The sequence below is a fragment of the Camelus bactrianus genome, chromosome 8, assembly GCF_048773025.1.
Source record: "Camelus bactrianus isolate YW-2024 breed Bactrian camel chromosome 8, ASM4877302v1, whole genome shotgun sequence".
NCBI classification, from domain to species: Eukaryota; Metazoa; Chordata; class Mammalia; order Artiodactyla; family Camelidae; genus Camelus; species Camelus bactrianus.
In genome coordinates, this window is record NC_133546.1 from 14,082,733 (window position 1) to 14,106,810 (window position 24,078).

A 24,078-nucleotide genomic window follows, 5' to 3' on the forward strand; every position below is an offset into this window, starting at 1 on the left:
CTGTGGGATTTACGGATTGACCGTGTGCTTGTGAGCCTTGAGGACTTCCCAGGACCACGTGGTCACCTATCCCAGGACACTCAAAGCCAGGGACAACTTTCCCATGCCAGTGTGGCTCCAGGCACAGGGCATCTGCCTAGGAGTCTGTGCAAAATAGGACGTAACAAAATGTAAACCCCGATGAATGAAGCTACTTGAGAATACTGGGGAGGTGGATTTTCACAAGGACTGCTGGGTAGTGTCCTAACGACGTCACAGTAAAAACCACCCCCAAAGTTGAACTCATGTTGTTCAATCCAAACCATCATTCACTGCACAAAACATGACATGTGGAAAGGACATGGATCTGGAGCTGGGATTGTGTGGAATCTTAGCTCTCCTAGATAAGTGGGTCATCCTGGGCAAGTCACTCACCAATATGGGTTCCAGATTCCTTCTGGACTAATAAAGTGAAAACTCTGGAGTCACTTCCCAAATCTTCGAATCTAAGATTCCGTGGTTTGGGGCGATGTATCCACACGATGACCCACTTCTTGACTACACAGATGGATGGTCCCTCTTGAGGTTCTCATATAACTTGAGGATCTTAAATGTGGTCCCACTATTATGGTCAGCTAACCACAAATTGATGCAAAAACCAGGAGCACATGGCCTTTGTATAGCCAAACTGCTTTAAATTATCTATAATTCCCCATGTGGCAGAACTTGTGAGAAGACATCTTAACTCATCAATTATCAACAGAAAGAGTCCCCACAAAAATTTTTAACAATATCAACTGACAGGAGACCAAAGTCGAGCATCAAGATCATGCTCTTTACTTAGTCACTGACATCATCTCGACTTTCTGCAAAATTGCATTCTGGAAACCAGCATAGAGCACAGATTACAGAACTGCTCATTTTACCACAGGGATATATAATTTGGGGTTGCCTCCCAATCGAGCACCTGTCCTAATATACTCTGGAATCGTGGTAACATAAAAGTTGATATAACTGGATAACTGCAAAAATTATGTTCCTATAACACAGATAATGGAAAGTATGGCTAGTTCTAAATTATCCTAGGAGCTCACATACTTTAAGTACATATGCAATTATGGTGATTAGAACAAATTCATGGTAATGGGTGTCCTGGCTGAACCTCCACGGAAATTGGGTGGGTAAGTCCGGAAGATTCTTTATAGTGGTCCCCAACCCAGTTTACTTGCTTTGATTGAGGGGCTGACGGATTGGCTGGCTGACCAACTGCTTTTCAAGAGGTCTATTTAGTTGGCTCCTAAAAAAGAATTCCAGCAATATCTGAAACTCGGACTCAACAATTTTCAGGTGTACATCACAGCTTCCGTGGAGGGGACAGAGGTTGGGGCTGGAGGTGGGAGATCTGGCGGTAGCGAAAGACTCGGTGGTCCTAGGAGGGACTGGGGAAGGAGGTCAGGCCTGAGAAATAGACTTAGCACAAGGACATGAGGGTCAGAGGAAGTACTGGTTTCTGATTTCATGGTGGCAACTACTCAGGCTGGCCTCACCCTTGCAGCCTGTGAATGTCCTGGAGAAAGAAAGACTGGGTGGTAAAAAGAAAAAAAGAAAAAAAAAAGAGAAGTTGCAGGGAGGGAGAGGAAGAGAGATAACAGCTATAATATCTCTAGCACTCAGCTGTGAGATTCTATCTAAAAGGAGAAAACAGAAGAGGAAAGGGAGCCCTTTTCCCTTAAAATGAGGGAGACGTGAGCATCCACAGCCTGGGGTTGGGGTTGGGGTGGTCCACCAGGTGAACTCCCAGGGGAGCTCTCAGGGCAGGGGCCCCTGGGAGGGCAGGCATCCTGAGGCAAGTCAGGGAGTCAGGGGGGCACTGCCTGGGGGGAGAGGGAAGGGAGACAGGTCTCATTCCTGTGCCCGTGGGAAGGGACAGCTCAGCTGGCAAAGTTTAGCCTTTTACTGTGACCCAGCCCCTCAGGGCTGGTGAGGCCTGGCGTGAACTGAAGACCTCCCCTCTCAACCCCGAGGTTGTGCTCTGAGGCTGGGCAGGCAGAACGTCACCTGAAGACTTGTTTGTTAACACTGGGTGCACTTGATAAGTCAGAATTAAAAAATCAGGGTATTTCAAAAATAGAAGCATTAAATTAAAAAAGCAAAAATCAGCATATTTCACATAAAAATCCAGATTTTTCTGCTTCAGGAGGAGGTGCTAAAAAAAGAAACAATAAAAATGGGTCACCTTGCATTCCTACTCAGCAGCAATGGGTGGAGCTCAGAGGCCTCCCTTTCCCTTGGCTGCGCACTTTCCAGTTGGCCGCAGGCCCCACCCCTCCCTTCAGTATCACACCTGTCTCCATTAACTCTTTCTCATGGCTTGCCTGGCTCTGGAGCCTGGAGGCATTTGACTCTGGGTTAACTCACAAAGTCTTGGACACTACACCATATACTAGGTTAGTAATCCTAGCAGGACCCAGTTTATGAGAAGTGATCTTGTAAGAACAATTTATTTCTCTTTGATTTGTAAGTCATGTAGAAATGACACGTAAAGAATTAAAAATGTCACTTGTGGTCTGTTAACCTGTTAATACAAGATTAGGCACACACACACACACAAAAAGTGCCATGAGACCAAAACCACCATGGAAAGATTCAGTGAAGGGAGTAAGGGAAACATGTCTGCAGTCGTGGGGTAGGAGGAACATTAACTGTAGGCCAGGCAATTGGAACTGTCTTTACCATTTGACCTCACCAGCTTTTACTTTCATTTTTCTACTCTTATCATTAATTAGAGTTTTTGTTGTACTAGGTCTTTCACAAACCTACAACGTATCAATAAATGTCAGAATCTGTTCAGGGTCTCGATGAAGGAATTAAGGTGAGAGAAGGAGTTTAACTGGTGATTCTGTCAAACCAAACACTGAAGTGACTTGGCGTCATCGTTTCTGACATTTGAAAATCCTGGGACAGTAAGACAAAAACCACAGCCCTGAAAGAATGACACACTGAGCCGCCTGGCAGCACTTGAGGGTCCCTTATATTAGACCCGTATGCAAGTATTGAAGCCAGGATTTGTTTTTGATACTCTTCTGAAACACAAGCCAAGATCAACTATAAATGTTAAAATTCACATATCATAGGAATGTACTTTGGTGCAGCCATTATGGGTAACAGTACGGAGATTCCTTAAAAAACTAAAAATAGACTTACCCTATGATCCAGCAATCCCACTCCTGAGCATATATCCAAAGGAAACTCTAATTTGAAAAGATATGTGCACCCTAATGTTCATAGTAGCATTATTTACAATAGCCAAAGCATGAAAGCAACCTAAATATACATTGATAAATGATTGGATAAAGATGTTGTGGTGTACATACACACACACACACACACACACAGGAATACTACTCAGCCATTGAAAAAGACTAAAATATTACCATTTGCAGTAACATGGATGGACTTGGAGATTATCATACTAAATGAAATAAGCCAGAAAGAGAAAGAAAAATACCATATGATATCACTTATATGTGGAATCTAAAAAAACGACACAAATGAACTTATTTACAAAACAACAGAGACTCGCAGACACAGAAAACAAACTTATGGTTATCAAGAGGGGAAGGGGAGGTAGAGGGATAAACTGGGAGTTCAGGATCTGCAGATATTAACTACTATATATAAAATGGATAGACAACAAGTTTATACTGTAGAGCACAGGGAACTACATTCAATACCTTGGAACAGCCTATAATGAAAAATAATAGGAAAAGGAATATATGTATATACGTATATGTATAACTGAATCACTATGCTGTACACCAGAAATTAACACAACATTGTAAACTGACTATACTTTGATAAAAAAAATACAATTCACATATATCCTAATCTCATATAACATTAGTTTTGTGGTACCCTTAAAAAAATAATAGAACAGAAGTTAAGACTTAGAACTGGGGATCCTAGTCCCATCAGAATAAACAAGGGCTGTTAAGACTGGGTTTATGGACAAGAAAAAAAGAGAAGTAAGCAGTCTCGCCTCGCTAGGAAGAGCATTTATTCATTTTGACACTGAGCATTTAAGAAGATACCCAGAGGCATTAGTTAATCATCAGCATTTTTCCTAGAAAGGAGAAAAAAACCCATCCTGCACCCCATCCCAGTGTTTATTTCTTTCTGGACCCTGGAGATAGAAATTTTAATACACAGGGGCCTCAGTGAGGATTTGTGGACGTACCCAAGCCTTTCTGAAGAAGAAACGTCTCTGATATATGATCTCTTCCCTCAGGAGCCGGAGAAGGAGGGAGTGGGTGAGGGGGATAGAAAAACAAAACCAACGATTTTCCCCTAATCCCGATGTGGGAGAAAAGCAGAAGGCTAAAAGCTTCCCTGAGGGAAAAAGCTCCTGCAGACTGAGATGGGATCAAGCAAGTCTAACAGACCTCAGGCTACTTAGCTCGCCTGTGTTTCTCTTCACGGTTCTCAAGTGTGCTTATGAGGCCACATGTTTCCCGCACACCTCCCGCTGGGCATCCAGGGTGAGGGCCAGAGCAGAGAAAGGCCTAGGAAACCCCGATTCAGGCCAAAAGAGGACAGGCTGGTACCCGTTTCTTCTGGGATGAACCTCTGGAAACCCCATGACAAGAACGTGTTAGAGAGCAGGGGATTCTTTTTCTCCTCCACATCAATAAATCCCATTCCATGATCTCCTTTTTTAAAAAAAAGTTCCTCTGGAAATGCAGATGGCCAATGGGCACATGAAAAGATACTCAACATCGTCAATCATCAGTGAAATACAAATCAAAACCACAATGAGATACCACCTCACACTGGTCAGAATGGCCATCATCAAAAAGAACACAAACAATAAATGTTGGTGAGGACGTGGAGAGAAGGGATCCCTCGTACACTGTCGGTGGGGATGGAAATTGGTGCAGCCACTGTGGAGAACAGTATGGAGGCTTCTCAAAAAAACAAAAAGAGAACTACCCTGTGACCCAGCAATTCCACTCCTGGGTATACATCTGTGAAAAACAAAAACGCTATTTTGAATAGACACATGCACCCCAATGTTCATAGCATTATTTACAACTGTCAAGATATGGAAGCAGCCTAAGTGTCCATCAACAAATGAATGGATAAAGAAGATGTGATATATATACACATGGAATACTACTTATCCATAAAAATGAATGAAATTTTGCCATTTACAACATGGATGGATTTGTGAGCTATATGCTAAGTGAAATAAGTCAGACAGGGAAAGAGAAATGCTATATAGTATACCACTTACATGAGGAATCTAAAAAATACAACAAACTAGTGAATATAACAAAAAAGCAGCAGACGCATAGATAGAACAAACTAGCGGTTACCAGTGGTGGGGGGAGGGATAATGTAGGGGTAGGAATTAAGAGATAAAACTACCATGTATAAAATAAGCTGCAGGATAGATTGTACAACACAGGGAATATATCCAATATTTTATAATAACAATAAATGAATTAAAACCTTTAGAATTTGTGAATCACTGTATTTCACATCTGTAGCATGTAATATTGTACAGCAGCTGTACTTCAATTTTAAAAATGGGGGATAAAGTTTTAAAGATGAGCTAAACCATTGATAGTTTATAAAAATGAATGCTCTGTTGGCATACCTTCAACATATACTTTGCTTTTCATTCTTTTGTAGGCACTTAGAGATTTTAATCTATTTATAAATTTTAATACATCAGTTATCATAATGGTGTAAATCAAGTGTTTGCTGAATGAAATCAGCAGTTGTTAGTACCTACCCGAAGCCAACATTTTTCAAGGTTTGGCTCAACACCCCCTAAGGCACCGTTATGGACTGAACTGTGCACTCCCCTCTCTCCAAATTCACATGGTAAAACCCTAACCCTTAATGTGACTGTACTGTAACTGGAGATAGAGCCTTTAAGGAGGTAATCCAGGTTAAGTGAGGTCATAAGGGTGGGGCCCTAATGTGATAGGACTGCAGTCCTTATAAGAAGAAAAGACTAGAACCCTCATACACTGTTGGTGGGAATGTAAACTGATGCAGCCACTATGGAAAATAGTATAGAGATTCCTCAAAACCTACCATATGATCTAGCTATTCCACTTCTGAATATTTACCCAGAGAACATGAACACACTAATTTGCAAATATATATGCACCCCTGTGTTCATTGCAGAATTACTTATAGTAGACAAGATATGGAAACAACCTGTAAGTGTCCATAGACTGATGAAAGGATAAAGAAGATGTGATAGATATATAAAACAGAATATTACTTAGCCATAAAAAAGACTGAAATCCTGCCATTTGCAACAACATGGATGGACTTTGAAGGTATTATGCTAAGTGAAACAAGTCACATGGAGAAAAACAAACACCAAATGATTTCATTCATATGTGGAATCTAAAAAAATGAAACAAACAAGCAAACAGAATAAAGCAAAAACAAACTCAAATACAGAGATGAGATGAGTGGTTACCACGGAGGAAAGGGGTTGGAGAATGAGTAAAATGAGCAAAAGGAGTCAACTGTATGTTGACTGATGGTAACTGGACTGCGGTGGTGGTCACTTTGCAGTGCATACAGATGTTGAATTACGGTGCTGTACACTCAAAACTTAAATAATGAAAAAGAAGAAAAGACAGCAGAGATCGCTTTCTCTCTCTGCTATGCACAGAGCAAAGGCCATGTGAAGACACAGTGAGAAGGGAGCCGTCTGCAAACCAGGAAGAGAGGCCTCACCAGAAGCCACCCTGCGGGCACCCTGATTTTAGACTTCCAGGCACCAGAACTGTGAGAAAAGAAATGTCGGTTGCTTCAAGCCACCCAGTCTATGGAATCTTGTTATGGCAGCCTGAGCTGATTAATGCAATCACCACCAGTTTGTATTTTCAACAAGCAACCAAGGTGCTGGGATCTGCCCAAGAACACTACATCGAAATATTCAGTGATGGGAACCCAGAATGAACGTTGGTGACTACACTTCCTGGGTGATTTGTGTGCATTATGACGGTGGAGAACCATTATTCCAGGGGAGCTCAAGGCCACGCCAGCCCCCCAAATCCTCCCTCAGCCTCCCTATTCTATCACCCCAAGGAGGAAAAGCTTTATGGAGTCAGTGATAAAATAGAGACCACAAACAGTCAGGGTCCCCAAGAGAGGAACAGAATATTAGAAGCAGCACTAGTGGGGAATCAGGTTGGAGTCCAGGGTGAGGCACTTTGCAGGAAAAGCCCCCCAGTCTTCTTATTTGGGTTTGTTCTGAAAGGACAAGCAGGGCCCTAGAGACCCACGTGAGATCTGCCCAATTTTGTTGTAAGGAGTCCAGATGAAGATTTGCGTCTGAAGCCAAAGGTAAAATTAAGCGTGCATTTTGCTGTGGGTATCCCCCAAGCCTCAGGCACCTATGTGGAGGTGGTGGGGTGGGTACCAGTGGGTTTGCACTTGGGATCCTGGCTATCTCCTCTCTCACTTCGAAGAATCAACCCAGGTTGATTTTCAACATTCTAACAGGTGAAAAATAGAGTTGGACCATCGACCACTGAAGGTATTTTAACCTCTGAACTTCAAGGGCCAGTAGGAAATAAATATTTGCTATTGTTAAACTCTTTTTTTTCAACTCATGAAAGTGACTAGAGTGAGGATTCAACTAAGTCAGCCAAATTGAAAACACTTGAAAGTAGTTTAGTTATATTTTCAGGGATAAAAACAGCGTTTAAGCAGATCCAAGGGCACCAAGTACGTTCAATTACGTTAAAATGCTACACGAGATCCGCAAGTCTTCAAAAATCAAGGTATTAAACAATAATCAAGCATTGTTTCAACAACAGTATATTCTGCGGAGGATGAGATCAGGGCCCTAGAACTTTTTTTCTTAAAGCGATTCTTACGTATTTCCAGGGTGGAGTGCCCCACAGCTGTGCCCCAAGAAGGTTACCAAACCTCCAAATTAAGGTTAAAAAAAAAAAAGCAGAACATGTCTTGACTTTTTTTACACTACAAAAAGTTCTCTTCAAGCAGAATAGAGCTTTCCTAATGAACAGAATAAAATTCTACGTGTTAACTGAGTCAAAATTGAAAACCCCTCTGGTAGATAATCTGTGTATCCTAACCTGCTTTCACTTTGAATAAAATCATGGGAAAGAGGAGGGGAGGAGATAGGCAGAAAAGAACAGTATGATTTTCTTGACTGTGAGACAGAAAACCTGGTGTGGCTCCCTCTCCCCAGAAATGTCGTCCCCTCTCCACGCATGCTGGCCATTTTTTCACCTGACGGCCGAGAGAGAGAGAGGGGAAGAATGATGATCAAAACACAGGCCTAGGTAAGGTCCTTTGAGTTCTGTATGTGCAAATGAGAGAAGCAGTTTTGATGCTGAGAGGTTCCCAGTGCCATTCAGAAGATGCTCCATACGCTACAGCATTTGACAACCACTGAGTGGTCTAGTTGTGCTTGTGAAGTTACAATGTCCATGCTGCATTTGTTGAAAGCTTAATTTTGTATTTTAAAAGTGTAACAAAGAGCTAAGTAAGTGATGCCAAAGGGTGAATTATGGAGTGAGAGACACCTACTTTCAAATCTTGGATCTATAACTTACTGTAGGGTCATGAACTTTAATTTTAGTCAACATCTTTCAAATCAGGAACCATCTTATTTCACAGGGTTACCACTTGATTTAATTGGTGTGACACTTATAAAACATCCATAATGGTGAATGACACCTAACAGACAACCAATCAGATTAGTTCCCTTCCCATTATGAACAGACAATGATCAAATGATTAAAAAGAACCCCAAATATAAGTAAGTCTAAATTCATTTTATTCATTTTCTTCCAGTTATAAGATGGAAGCAATCACAGGTCTAATAAGCTTGCCCATTGCCAGACTTGTAACCACAACTAACGCCCTCCTAAAGAATTACTGCTGATTCTTTAAAAATTCAGTTTTCATGCCATCCCTAGACACATCCCAATGTGGAGCCTTCCTATGAATAGATATTTTTACCATGTTTATTATCTTATTTCTTTAGCAAGTGCTCAAGAGCATTTTTAATATACAGCCCATGCATGGGAAATAAAGCTCTCTAAGCTACAACTCCCATCCTCAAAGTTCCAGAATTTTTCAGTGGGAGAGAGATGGGTCTGCTAATACCTAATGCATGAATTACTTCCTATGGGCTGGGTGCTGTTCCACATGTGTTAGATAATTCCTCACAAGCCCCTTAGGACACAGGTGAAATCACCCCCATTTTATGGAGGAAGAACACTTCAAATAGGACAATTCAGTAGGTGGCTTGGGTGTGCAGTGTAACAAAGGGAAGGCACCAGGATTTGAACCCAGGCGGTCAGGTCTCAGAGCCTGTCCTCTCACTCACTAGGCAATACTTCCCAGGTGTGTAGATTTACACCCCAGATTTCTAGAATCAGAGAGCTTGTGATATGTGCCTTGGAGCTGTGAGGGGGGGCCCTAGAAGCAGCTTACTAGAAGTCTTCCATTTTACAGAAGAAGAACGTGAAGCCTGGAAAGGGGCTCACCCAAGGTTATTAACCTCACGATTCTCAAACAGCATGACCTGGAAGCCCTGAGAAGCACAGATCTCTGGTCCCACCCCAAGAGTCTCTGATTCTGTGGGCCAGGGAGTAAGGTCTGAGAATTTCTAACAAGTCCCCAGATGGTGTTGATGCTGTTGGTCTCAGGAACATGTTTTAAGAATTACTGATCTACACCAGAAACTAACACAACACTGTAAATCAACTATACATTAAAAAAAAAAAAAAAAAAAAAGAGAATCAATGACCTAGTTTGTGGTTGAGCCAGAATGAGGCTTCTATTTTCCTCACTCTACAGCTTCCCAGTAAGTGGTGGATACCAGCTGCTCTGTAATAGGAGAGTCCAAGGCAGACGGGCCAGCCTGCTGGAGCAGCCCTGAGCACCGGCAGGGAATGCTGACCTCTTTCCAGTTCAGCTGAGACGTCTGGAAGCTTCTTGCTGGCAGGTATGTTACACCATGAGTCACTATAATATTGGGACTTTGCTAGGACCCTCTCTCCTACCCCCACACATAACCAATCTGAAACAATATAAACCTGCTCACTGCCGATCATAAATATTCTTCTCACCCTGAGCTATTTACCAAAGATTGTGATCTAAAATTTGGCTCTTTCAATGCTAAACATAGCAGAAATTAGCAAAAAGCAGGGGTCATGGATAACTGCCAGTATTTATTCTCAGAAGACAAGGATGATTAGACAATTTCCAAGCTTTCTTTTGTTTGCATTATAAATCAAAAGGAAAGCTTTGTGTTTATTTGTTCAGCCAAGAGGATGCATTGCCTTGCACTACGATTCCTTGTAAAGTGAACTCTTTAGAAAGTAGGGACACTAGTTAATGATTGTTTAAACTTGCCACATTTGAACTTGTTTCATTTTTGTGCTGTCCTGGAGTGATCTGAGGCTTAAGTGATCTGATGAGTGTAAGGCATGGCCGAGCCTGGCACATACTATGTGCTCACAGAACGCCAGCTAACTCTCAACATTACTGCTTCTATTAAGAGAGCCCAGGGATTGGCCTGTTTGCTTGGGCAAGTAAGTAGGGCCCAAGGGCACGGCCTAAGTAGACAGACCTCATAACCAAAGGTCTTTCGTCCCCATTAGCAAGGTGATTTAGGGATTTCCAGAAGGATTTATGGAACATCTGCATTTACAAGGCAATTATCTGTTACTCACAAAACCTTACAGGACTTAATGCTTGGTAGTCACTTACTGAATCAAAGCATCTTACTGGAATACCTGCTCAGGCACTAGAGACCTCAGGTAGGTGTTTTAGAGAACAGTTACATTAAATTTAAAAAAAAATTCTGAAGTATAAACGCATAAGAAGTCGCAAAAAGAAGGGTACAAGGAGGTGTCCTGTGTCCTTCACTCAGTGTCCCCCAGCGCCAACACCATGTTTGACTATAGTACAGTGACAAGACCCTGACATAGCGCCAGTCCACAGAGTACAGTCAAAAGCCACCAGTTTTAAGGACAGTTACATCTTAGCCATGAAGGACATAAGAATACAGAGAAGAAATTAAAAGGAGCCTCACAGGCAATGACCGCAATCACTGCCATCTGAGGTTACTTTGAAATTCACCGTTGCACGTATTCTAGCCACGAGGAAAAGATAAATGTTAGTTAGGCACATAAGTGTATGAATAAGACTCCTCCTGAAAAAAGAACAGGAAACATTTTTTCAGACTGAGCTCAACAATTATAATCAGATGAACCTGTTTTCCAAGTCATCTATAGACATGAAAGCTTGTAAGTGAAGCCACCTGGACTTTTCAAGTGAGAAGTGGACTCAAGATCTGCACACAAATCCCAACCCCGACCAAACACACACACAATCTGTGCAACTGCTGTAAAAGGATAAATGAAGAGCTTTAGACTTTTCTATGTTGCTTGGCTTGGAGTGACGTGTAGGAGGTAACTGGATTTTGTTACATTTCTAAAGATTACAAGTAATTATTATTATATTCATTATACTTAGTCTTATCGACTCCTTAAAGGTTCCCAAAATATCCTTCCTTGAGCATACTCTGTTTTCTTATATATGTATTTGGAAATGGTATAACAGAATATTTCAATCAGCTGGAATATGTAAGGTTTTTTCTGTATCTCACCTTCATAGTATGTTAGGGAGGTTAGGCAGCCAAACCATTAACGTGCCAACAACTTCCTTAACTAGTAACTATCTTTCAAAATTGATACATTTGCTCTTTAGCCAAAATAAAAATAGATAGATTGATTGATTGATTGATTAATTAAAAGCAGCAGCAGCCCACCGGAAGAACAAAATATCTTCAGAAGTTTGTAAGAAGCAAATTCTCCAGGTCTGTCAAAAAGGACCAGAGCTACTTTCCTGAGCAGGTAACAGTGTGGTGACATTTTGTATTCTTCACCCTAAGAAGGCTTCTTTGGTATTAGGAAACAAAGCACAGCATTTTCCCTCAGCACGTCTGTGCCCATCTCCCCGCTGCGAGGCCGGCCAGAGTCAACAGATGTTTCAACGTGGGGAGAAGCCACACTGGCTGCCACTGGTACACAAAGAGCTGATGATCCCGGCTGAGGTCACATGAATTCTAAATGACCAAACAGAACTCTTGCAACTCCCCTCTTCCAGGGTCAGCCCTAGGCAAGATTCTGAAATAGGAGAAGCTTGTCCTGGACCACACTGGTTCCACCTCCTCAGTCCTCAGGCACCTCGGCTCACTTCCCAGTTGAGTGTCCTGAAATCTCCACTCCGTGTCCTCCCCTGCCCACTCAGGACTCCTTCCTTCAAGGGCTGGGGCCCTAAGCTCAGCCACCCCTCAAAGATTCTGAGGACACTGAGAGGGTGCGCAAACAGCCTGCCCAAGGCACGCAGCTAGAGAGCTGTCGATGGACTCCGAGTTCAGGGCTGTCTCCGCTGCCTACAGCAGGCCATATTGTCCTGTGGCCCAGGTAATTGTAAATTTACTATGTAATTCATATTTTTAAGCTTGAGAATTTACAAATTGTTCGTAATGATCATTACTCTTTCAGAATCAAATCATCACATATATTCTGGAGAAATTTTTAAATGCTTAAAAGTATTCATATATTTAAAAGTACTTCTGATAGCAATATATGATTTCCAAACAGTCTTAAGCAAAATTTAGCACAATATACATGTATATATACCAACATAGTTATATATATAGTCAACTATATGTGTATATATACATATTCTATATACATATATACATATATACATACACCTATATATAATTAGAACCCACCAAAATAATCAAAACCAAGAAATTTTTCATTGGCCATAGCATAATTTTTGCATAATTTCTCGGTGGTTCAAAAGTAATTTTATTCTTGGAAATACACTAAAATCTTCTATTTAATAAATCACAGGTAAAGCTCCCGTAACAGCTTTCAACTTTGATTTCTGAAACCACTATAACACCACCAATGGACTCAATCTCAACACACACAGAGTACTTACCTTAAGATCTTTGTTCTCTGCACAGATGATTTCTTCTATCTCTGGACTTAAAAAGCCCTTGGAAAATGATGCTCATGAGCCAGTGATTCATTTTTCAAACCCAGTTTGGCTAAAGATTCCTTTGATGCATTTTGCGTAGAGATGCTGTTGCTCAGAAACACACCCACATAGTGCAATCCATGGAGCTGAAGGGAAACAGGCCACTGGACCGAGCACTAATGCTGCCTGAGGAGGGGAGAGGTGTGCGTGCATTTGTGTGTGTGTGTGTGTGTGTGTGTGTGTGTGTGTGTATGTAACTAGATAGTTAAAGTGTTTACTGCAAGATTAAGAAGTGTCTAAATGTCATCCTCTGATTTCAAATGAAAACTGCTGATTTTTTCCAGAGCTGGCAGCCTGCCATCCCTGCAGGCCTTCAAGTGGCTCAGGGGTTCGGGGAGACAGGAGAAAAGACTTCACACACAGAGCACTCCACCCCTCCCACCAGTGGCATCTCCTGGTTTTAGCATGAATTCCGCTGCCAGACTTCCTAGACATTCAACTTAAGCTATCAAAGAAATAATTTAAAAGATATATGGGCTTTTAAAAATATTTACAGAGGGAAGATGTTCTAAAATATTCTCTGTGATCTGAATTCTTGCTCATCACAACCTTGATATATAACCCAGGCTTCAGACACTATTTGAGGCTAATACCAGTTTTCTGCACTCTCTGCATAACTTACATAAAGAGCTCCCTGGCTCATTTGATCGATTGTAAAAGTGGCCAAGAAAATGATAAATTAACAGTTTTTAAGGTGAAGGTTCTAAATCTGAATTTTTATTTAATGTTTTTCCCCCTCTTACTTCCTGACCAGAGTGACTTCAGTGTACCTGGTCACTTTACAGACATTTTCACACAGATCTCTATTCAAGGAGGGCACATTTTGTTTCCAAGAAGACTTCAACGGCCAGGTAGAGTTCAGAAACTTTCAGGTCAGACCTCTGCAAAACCACAATCACCCATGTTGGTTTGTTCGGTACCGCTGTGAACATTTAATGCATTGACTTTGATTGTCCCCATTTCAAAGATGGGCAAGTTGAGGCTTAGGCAAGCTGGCAAACAAGTCCAAAGTTACACAAGTGGAAGCACGAGAGTCAGGATTCTGTCTTGATCTGTAGTCTTAGCCACTGTCCTGTACTTGAACATTTTAAGAGAGGAGTCAGAAGTTTTCTCTAGAAGGCAGAAATACTTTCTGCAGTTTAGGATCCTAGTCAATAGGTCAGAGATATACTTCTAGTGAACCCCTAACATCTTCTACACCCTCTTCTCAAACTAAGACCAACTAACGACAACTCAACATCAAAAGAAAAAAAAAAAAAAGAAAAAAACCCAAACCCCCCAAAAAAAACAACCACCAACGAAACAAAACAAAAAACCCCCCAAAGGATGTGCTGTATTTGCAACTTTTAAGAAGTTTTAAAAAGTGATCAAATATGAAAAAATTACATTTGTGAAAACATCAAGCTAAATTCAAATTCTGGAAGCATAAACCATTGAGCACTACTTCTTTGTAAAGAAAATGGAAACCAGGGTTGACTTTCAAGTAGGACAAATATTGTTCTTTGGAATGGAAACTTGTTGCTGAATCTCACCATGGAGCAAAAGGCTTATAAACTTCTGAAAAAATAAAGTTCACATGGAAACAAAAACACAACAGAAACTCCAGTATGGAGACCAACAGATGCTGTATGTCTTCCCAATCCTTTTCTAAGCCACTGTTGGCTGTTAAAATGTCAATGTAGAAATAATAAAATACTGATAAAATGCTAGTATTCCAGGGGAAATGCGTATGCTGAAGTTTTTTAACTTTGGTTTTGTAAGAATTTACTAGCAGACTGATGAAAGTGATGACTTGTAATGGTAAGGCAGCTCCAGGTACTAGGAACTGACTAGAAAAAGATGGGAACCAGTCAGCCATGAGGACCACAGAGTAATAACTAATAACTAACATACACTGAGTTTTTACTACGTGCCAGGTATTGTTTTTAACCTAAAACAGTCGACTTATTTAATTCTCAGAACAACTCTAAAAGGTAAGTATTGCTATCACCTCTTTTGTGCACTTGAGGAAAATGAGGCAGAGAGCGGCGAATTGTCAAAGTCATATAACTACGAAGTGGTACAACTGGTATACGAACCAGACGTCTAACTCTGGGGCTGACACGTCCACTCCCTCTGCTATACTGACCCCATACAGCAGGGCCCTGCCTGCAAGGACAGGGCTGTCTCCATGTAACTGGACTAATGGTGGGTAGAAAACAGGAATTTCTACCACGTTCCTTCTGCAAAGTCTCTTAAAAACGAGACTTCTCTCTGATGGGTCACAGTCCAGTTGAAGAGTGACAGCCCCCAGGTAACTATCACACAGACAGGTGAAGGTGAGTGAAGCAATAGCTGTACATAAGTGGTACCAACTTGGTGGGGAATGACTTTCAAACTCTTGTGTGACATGGCCTCCCTTTTCTGAAGGGGGCTATTTGCACCTCTTTACCATCGTACTCTGCCTCGCCAGGCAGTCACAAGCTCCCTGAGATCCTGACCTGGACCACTCACGGCTCTGTGTCCCCCTCACGGCTTTGTGCAAAGTAGATGCTTCATGGATGTGGCTGCATGATTTACGTGGCTGTGGACGCCTTCCCACAGAGGCTGAGCACTGAGCTGGCTCTTTGTGGAAGTGATGCATGAAGATGTATGGAGAGAGGGGATGAGAAGGCAGCCAAATGTTAGAAAACAAAGCCATGGCAGTTGTGAAGAGACAGACCTCACGGGGAGTGGCTGGCTGAACCAAGGAACCGTGCTGGACAACAACCACACGGGCTGGTTACTAATGCAGGACCTCCGGGTCTATCCCAGGGAATGCAGAGACTTCCGTAGGCAATTTGGATCACTGGCTCACGACACCAGGGAGGAAAGAGTCTGCCAAGGGCTTTGTTTGCTGACACAAGAGCTTTAAGTCCCAGAGTTAAAATGATCGGAGAGAGAAAAGCCAAAAGTTAAGAATCAGTTTCCAGGAAGGGAGGAGACAGTGCTTAAGTCACACATTTTTTTTTTTATTTCTTTAAGATGGCATGCTGAATGGTAGGCCACCAGTATGCAAATACATCTTCACACTATTCTGACAAAGCAGGTAGGAAAAGAAAGACTTACAGAGACTGCACCATATGACTCCACCTCTGGCCCCAGTGCAGTGAGCCCTGGGGAAGCGTCTACAAGTTTCTACCACACCCTTTTAACAGGACTGGTCTCACATTCTGAGCCCAGAGTGAGGAGTAATCAAGCAGAGAGCTTAGTAGCAGGGGCTGGAGTTGACGATGCCTAGGATTGAATCTGGCTGGAAACACCATTACCCGTATGAACTTGGGTCAATTGTTGAGCCCCTATGGGTCTCAGTCGCGTCATGTGTGAAATGGGGACGACGTGGCGCTTACTGCAGATCGCTGAGAGGACTAAATGCTGATGCATATAAAGCGTTCAGCCAAGTATCCCTATTACAGACAGAGACTTTCAAACTTGTGTTTTCTTAGCTTCTGTATTCATCTATTTAATATCCATTAATTGTAGGACCAAACGAACAGCGAAAGTTGTTTATATTTCCTCTGTGATCCACAGCCCATGCTTGGAACCACTTTCTTATCTCTCACACAAAAGCCGTATTTCCCCTGCCCTACTCACCCCAGGGCCAGGGCCCAGACAAGCAGGGAAGCCCCTCTGCCCCAAGGCCAGCTGGAATTCTTCAAACTAGCCAGTCCTAAGCTGCTGGCCCTGGCCTGCCCTGCATGGGCAGCCCCATTAGAGGCCCAGTAAAGGCCTGGCCTAGGCCTTCCCTTCACTTCTTTCTGCCTCTGACCAGCACTGGTGCTTCCCTGTGTGGCCCTATGTGGCATGCCAGGCCCCTCTTCTTGGGAAATGTAAACAATAAAAATCTTCTTTCAGTAGCATTAGTTTCTCTGTGTTGTCACTCAGCCACCTCCATAAATTAAAATCCCACAGGTACAATCATTGAGACAATGGGGCTTAATAAGCAAAACTGTAATAACTTCTGCATACATCATAAAATAGAATCAGATAAGTTTATGTCTCTTCTTTCCATCCTTTCTCTCCTCGCTGTCACTTTCAGAGATTTGGCCTGAGTCATTGCAATGACCTCCTTAAGTTGCTAAGTTCAATTTCTTGCTTCCTCAAACCATCTCTTTACATGGCTCTCTTCTAAAACTCAGAATGTAGGTTACCCTCTGCCAGGAAAGCTTGGTCTAGTTTCCCATGGTTTACGGATCAACTCAATGCTCCTTATCTTGGCAGTGAGCCTTCTAGGGTCTGGCCAGGTACTGCAGCCATACTGGACCACTCAATATTCCCCACAAATACTATCGGCCTTTCATACCGCTGGGCCTTTGCTCAGGCTGGTGCCTGCCCTTGGAATGCCTTTCCCTCTCTTCTTAAGTATGGACATCACAATGAACTTGAGGTCTTTGAATTTGCTTCTGTACTATAATTGCCCCTGACAGTCTATAACTAGATTAATTTCAAGACTTCATTTTAACTTAGTAGAACCTTCATGAGTGAAAAAAGGCTAAAAGTGCAATAAGAGCAAATATTTACTTTCTATTAGTCCCAGTTTCAGAGTTGAAAGTATCTTCAAAGGTTTGAAAGGCCCAACTCAAGTTCTACTTACTTGGGAAGTGATATTGTCTCTTAAAATTAATCATTTCTTCCTCCAACATCCATTTACCATTTATTTAATTCTGTTTATTCATATTATATTTGTTGCATTTCTTTACATTTGTTTTCTCTGGATCACAAACACTTTTTGGGGGTCAAGGATAAGCCTCAGATAGATCTTAAAAGTTGTCATCACAAGAAAAAAAATTCTGTACTTGTGGTGATGGATATCAACTAGAATTATCGTGGTGATCATTTCATAATATATACAAATATCGTATCATTATGTTGTACACCTGAAACTAATATAATGTTATGTCAGTTAGGCTTCATTTTTTTAAAAGGAGAAGCTTTAGTAATTCTTTTATCTTTCCAGCATGCCCATTGGCCTTATCCATAAGCAGCTGCTCAGTGAATATTTATTGAATCATAAGACTCAAGATTATTCTAACTAAAATAGGGGGCTATTATCAAGTGGTAATTACATAGTTAATTACAGGTAAATACAGGGAAAGGGATACACAGCCCATCTAAACTAAGTAAAATTAGTACAGATCAGAGTATTACAGTAAATTATTTTAAAACATTGTTGTCATATTTAGTCATTATCATTAATTATAAAATGGAGTGAATTTTAATTTTAGTTTACAAAGATAAAACAATTTTAGTTTATAAATAAGCCATACCACAGGCTGTGATGTGCAGTTGCTCAGCATTCATTTTACCTTGCCTGGAGTTGGTAGGCCATATATGGGGTAGGGTTAAAAATTCCAGTTGGAATTTACAGAAGCCTCATGAGGATACCTTAAACTGCTCCCAGTCCTAAAGAAGGAGATGGGCCATGTTCTGGCTGGACAGAAACCCAGATCCACCCCTGATCTCCGGTCCTTCAAGCCTAGGCTGGAACTGAATGAACAACCAGGTCTCAGTAGAACTCAAGTCATATTCTCTTTGATGGCTACATGAACCTTCTCCCAGGTCCTCAGTAAATATTTGGTGATGAGCTGACTTCATCATTGGACTTTGCTCCCAGCATGATCGTTGGAAAAGAAAGTTGGCTGAGATTTACAGCTACCTCTCCTCACTAGGTGGGTGGTGGAGCTCGGGAAGGAATGAGAACCATTCCATTCAACACAAGGAGAAGCTGTTCCCCAGCCGGCATAATGAAGGAAGTAGTGGTTTAGAAAGAATCTTAAAAATTACTCAGAGATGATTACAGGCTGTCACTGAGAAATGAGGAAGGAAGGGCTTTCTTTTCGACTACAGGGTGTAGAGTCCTACAGTCAGAAATTATTATTTTATATTGAGGCCAATGGTAATCTGTAGGCCTTTGAAATGTGAAAAGCAATAATAACTCAAGTACCTGGTGTGACTTATAAGGCATCAGGATAGATTACACAGGCCGACCATAAAAAACAGGCTCCTTACTCGACAACATTTTGCATTTCATACTTCTGAAGGCTCTGCTGTCAAACAGTCATTGAGGACCTACCCTAAGTAGGACACTGGGCGTGGGGGATTTAGAGAGTATCAAGCCATGGAGTTCTAACCGGGCTGGTCATCCAGACAAGGAGGGAGGACCACAGGGAACCTGAAGAGTGCGTGCTGCCTCTGCCAAGCTGCAAATGGGTGACACGACCCAGTCTTTCGGGCATTTGCAGAAGCTTTGCCCAAGAACAGAATTTCTGAAACAGCGCATGCACTAAAATGGACATGATTTGACTCAACAAGGCAAGTAACTTGGTTGCAAATTAAAATGTGCAAAAGTTTGTTCCTGATTTGGGATTGAGAAAGTTGGGTGTGGCAATCATCTACAGCAAGAGATATCCTTTGATGATTTCCAAGTCCTACTCAAAGGGCATTTTGCATTCCTCATCTTTCCTCTCATGTCCTTCACAGCTTTTGAAGTTAAAGCACGATGCAAGCACAGTTTTAGCATGCTGGATGGTGGTCTGCCCCTTCCGTGTCCCTCCTCCCCTCTCTCCCCCCGCGCATCCCTGCTTGTTTGGACAGAACTGGCAGAAACGTAGTTACGTTTTGTATTTAAAGGTGAACACTGTGAATCACCCAAATCCACCTTTGCCTTCAGTTTCCTTACTTCCAGTTTCTGAGCTCAGCACTGAGAATCACCAGGTAGACAGGTCCAAGAGCAGTTACGAGCTGAAAAGACGTATTTCACATCATACTGCTTAGCAGATGGGGACACTCTGATCACCCTCAATGACCAACATCATCAGGTATTCTCTAAACTACTATGAACTAGGCATTGTCAGATTTCCTGAGCTAACTTTTGACATGTCACAGATAAATATTTGTATTATATAACACATCTACCTGATATTTAGGGATTCTATGGAGTGAGAAACAATTGCAGCTAGCACTTTTAATGTCAAAAGAAAATTCCATTGCTCCAGAAAATAAAGAACTAAAGCATAAAGATCATGTTATTTAAAATCTCTTTCCTGGTACCTAAAAGTAAAACCTATAAATCTGTCCATCTCAGGATAAATTTGTCGAATAATTGCCCTAGGTCAGGACTTGGACTAGACATTAGGGAGAAAAAGATTTTTAAAAAAGATTAATCAATGGCACTTGCCTTTGAAGAACTAACTGAAAATAAATACTTCCCGGAGTCTCTTCATACTTTAAATAAATATAAAAATGCCAGGAGGCTGAAAAGTTCCTGAAGACTCTTTCATGCCTGGGTTAGAAATTAAGGTATATTTAAGGGAGGGGGGAAAACTAGAAGGAAATGAGAACATACTACCCCTTCAGCCATAAAAAAGGAACGAAGCTCTGATACATGCTGTGGATGAATCTTGAAAACATTATGCTGGGTGAAATAAGCCAGACGTGAAAGGAAAAACATATGATTTCACTCATACGAAGTATCTAGACTAGGGGTATACACAGAGACAAGAAGTAGTCTGGAGGTTACCAAAAGGGGGGGCAGGGAAGGATGGGGGGTTACTACAGAATTTCTGTTCAGGGTGATGAAAAAGCTTTGGAGGCGGACAGTGGTGATGGTGGCACAAAATTATAAATGGAATTAATGCCACTGAATCATATACTTTAAAATGGCAAATTTTATATTATGTATTTCCACAACTTGAAAAATGAAGAACGTAATGTACCAGATAACCACTGAATTGTACCCTTTAAATGAGTGGACTGTACGGCATATACATTATATCTCGATAAAGCTATTAAAAAAATCCCTCCCATGTTAGCATATCACTTTGTCATCTTGTAAGGCTCTGAATATTGTGAAGCAAATGTGCTGGGAGCAGACCAGGTGATCAACGTTTGAAACACTTCTTACTGAACGCCAGGTGTTACCACTGATCACAGACTTTTGGCAGCTTAGACCACAGCAGAGCCGTCTACCTTTTGCATATCTGGTTCAATAAGTAATTGACTATCTTGCCGTGAACAGACTTATCAGGCCAGTTTCCCAATAGTCTCTTGGTTTGATTCTTCTTGAGTACAGCCAGCCAGAAAAGTGTGGTTGGAAACCAACAAAACGAATCACATTTCGTTTTCACACCTCTCAGTCATAGGTTCACTAGAGACCAGAGCAAGCCGGGATCTAGAAAAATGCCTGGCACGTTCTGGCTTCCAATACGTATTTGTTGAAATGAAAGAACAGTTTGCATTTACTGCTTAGGAAATTCTTAGGGCAGATAAAGCACTTGGAGCGGCAGCAGGCCAGCTCGGAAAACTCCTGGGAGTTGACTCCTTCTGGGCTTAGCCCTGCTTCTCTCATAGGTCAATCATCAGCAAGACCAAAGACTTCCCTTCTAAGTATCCTTAAGAAATTCAAGGTCTAGACAGAAGAGAATGAGGTCAGAAGAGGCCATGATAACCTTCTGAACTAAGTCAACAGGAGAGCTATATTTTGGTTACGAGTTCAGTTGCTCCTTCAAAACAATAGTAACAGAAAATAAAAATAATTCGTGGGGAAACTCAGAAACTAACTACTTTTACCATTTCCCATATCAGAGGTAAAAAAGTGTTATGATTTTTACACTAGAATTTGCCAAAAGCCACTAAGTCTTTTCTGTCTTACTCGTCAAATACACATACCACAGAATGAGGATTATGCCTTAAAATAAAAGCTTATGAAGGAAATTGAGGTGGGATAATGATCTTTTACTCTGTGACCACCAAAGGTCCCTATGTCTTTGATTAGGAAAAGAGAAAAGAAACTTCCCACGAGTGAGTTAGCCGTAATTTATAATAAGCTGAGAAGAAAAGCAGACTTTAGATTTGTTGATTCTATTTGAAGGGGGTGAAAAAGCTTGTAAGATCATTTTCATCTTCCTGAACCCGTGAAAAAGAAAATCATACAGTCATAGCAGAGTCACACACATACCCTGAGTCTGAACTCCAGCTTGGCTCTGAGGAACAAGAAGTTTGGATTCTGCCCTTCGAGGAGAGCTTCGGTTCCTCCATCCTCTGACCAGAGCCCCCACCATGGTTGTGGACAGCATGCCCCCCAGGTGGCCGCGGCCCTGCTGGGTTACCAGGAGGGGCTGCCCTGTCAGGCTGCCGCCGTGGGAGGATCAGGTCCACCTGCAGTGGTGCTCCACCCCAGGCAGACAGGTCTGGGCGGTTCCGCCGCCCTCGTCCTCCACCCACATGCTCATCCCTGCGTTGTCAGGCCTTCCTCCGGAGGCCCAGGGAAAGTTGGGGGGTGGGGTGAGATAAGCAAAAGCAGACAAGAGCAAAAACAAAAATGAGGGATATGAACAGAGTCAATCAATAGAAGAAGATGGTCAATATTACAGACATGCCAACCTCCTTTATATGGATTCTTTATTCTTTATTTGGATTCTTCATTTTTTACTTAAGGAAGTAAAGTCTAATTTTTCAACATTTAAAAATGACTGTGTGTGTGTGGAGGTAGGGGGCACGTACCTGTGTATCTCTCTTTTCCCAGCTTATTTTCTCTCCTGAATTGGTACAGCTTTTGGGCAATTGTTTTTCCAAAGAGAACCATTCATCTAGCTAAACAGAATTTGCTTACAGTGTATGAAAAGTATTTCTAATTTACAGAATTATATCAGCTTTTGCAGATGAGGAAAGTGATTAAGGGACTTTCAGAAAAATTCACAACCATGTAAATGCTCAAAACCTTTTAAAAAAGGAATTGATTCTGATGGCCTAATTCTCCTCTCCTGCTGAACTAGCCTCAGTTGCCTCAGACTGAGTAGGTGGGACCGTCCGGGCATATGGTTCGCTGCTCACAAGCGCCCCCTACTGGTCAGGATGCCAGGAGCACATTGGTTAGAGACTCATAACTGTATTAAAGCTGTGGGAGGGGCAAGACGTAGAAAGTTCTAGAATCCCATGGTCCGCTACATTCATTCAGCCTGGGTGGTACTAGGATTGAATTAACTGTAGGCAATCTGAGCCTTTTGATATTATTTACTGTCCTTATGATTGTTGTGGGTTATGCAGATGGAGTTGATGGAATAATCCATTATCCGACTTCACCCTTTTCCTCTCTTCCTCAGTTACACTAATTATCTAATAAGATCAAGGTTGTTTTTGCAGGAGGTGGGCAAATTTCCCAAATTCCCCCATACGCATCACTATATATATATTTATTTAAAAGCCTACACTGCACTAAAAAGCAGCAGTGTTTTGGGGACACATTTACACATTACCTATGAATTTTACATATTCATTTAGTTGAAATTTCCCCCCTTTGCTCCTTATTTTGACTTGTCCAAGATGTCAGGAAACTTTGGTGTCATGGCTGATGGAGGGAAGGTAGAAAGGCAGGATGGGAATTTGAAATGGTATAAGAGCAGGAAGCTGTCGGCTCTACTCTCTGCACCCCACCCTCAGACAGGGTCCAGGCACACCTCTGGGGCACAGTGTGCGGTCATGGAGGGGCAGCATTTGCTGAGAGGGACACGTCCTGTTCCTCCTGGCAGTGCACCTCTCCCTTTCCTCACTGGATTGGGGGCCCCTCTGCCACAGGCAGCCCCTTCCACCACAGAGGTCCGAGCTGGGCTCTGCTGGGGTTCAGGGGAGACCTGCTCAGGGAGCAATGCTGCCTGCCCTTTAGGGAAAAGGGCAAAGTGGCCTTCAGCAGTCTCTCAGTTCCTGGGACCCCGAGAGTCACTAAGACAAGCTGAACCTGCCTTCTGCTGGGGGTACTCCCTGTGGGAGTGGGGTGGCATCAAGGCAACAGGCGAGCCAGATACTCAAACCTGGGATCTGATCTTGGCTTAGAGGCAAGGGATTAAGCAGGGATCTTAGGATGGTCCAGTGTCACTTGGAATTCCTCAGGAGGCGGGAACATGGGTGTGCATTTATCCTGGATGACCTCTCATGGGAATTCTGTGTCCA

General features: G+C 42.1%; 1 protein-coding gene across 3 annotated transcripts in view; it reads right to left on the reverse strand.

Annotated features, from left to right (window-relative positions):
* Window positions 1–24,078, reverse strand: part of PLEKHG1 (pleckstrin homology and RhoGEF domain containing G1) — a 213,731-nt gene that overhangs the window by 101,240 nt on the left and 88,413 nt on the right. The window contains exon 1 of one of the 3 annotated variants that reach the window (XM_045524752.2): window positions 22,091–22,268. The exons of the other annotated variants lie outside the window; for them this stretch is intronic. Coding sequence (XP_045380708.2) covers window positions 22,091–22,208 — 118 coding nt within the window. The 5' untranslated portion in view covers window positions 22,209–22,268. Of the gene's footprint in view, window positions 1–22,090; window positions 22,269–24,078 lie in introns of those variants that run through there. 3 annotated transcript variants of the gene reach the window in all.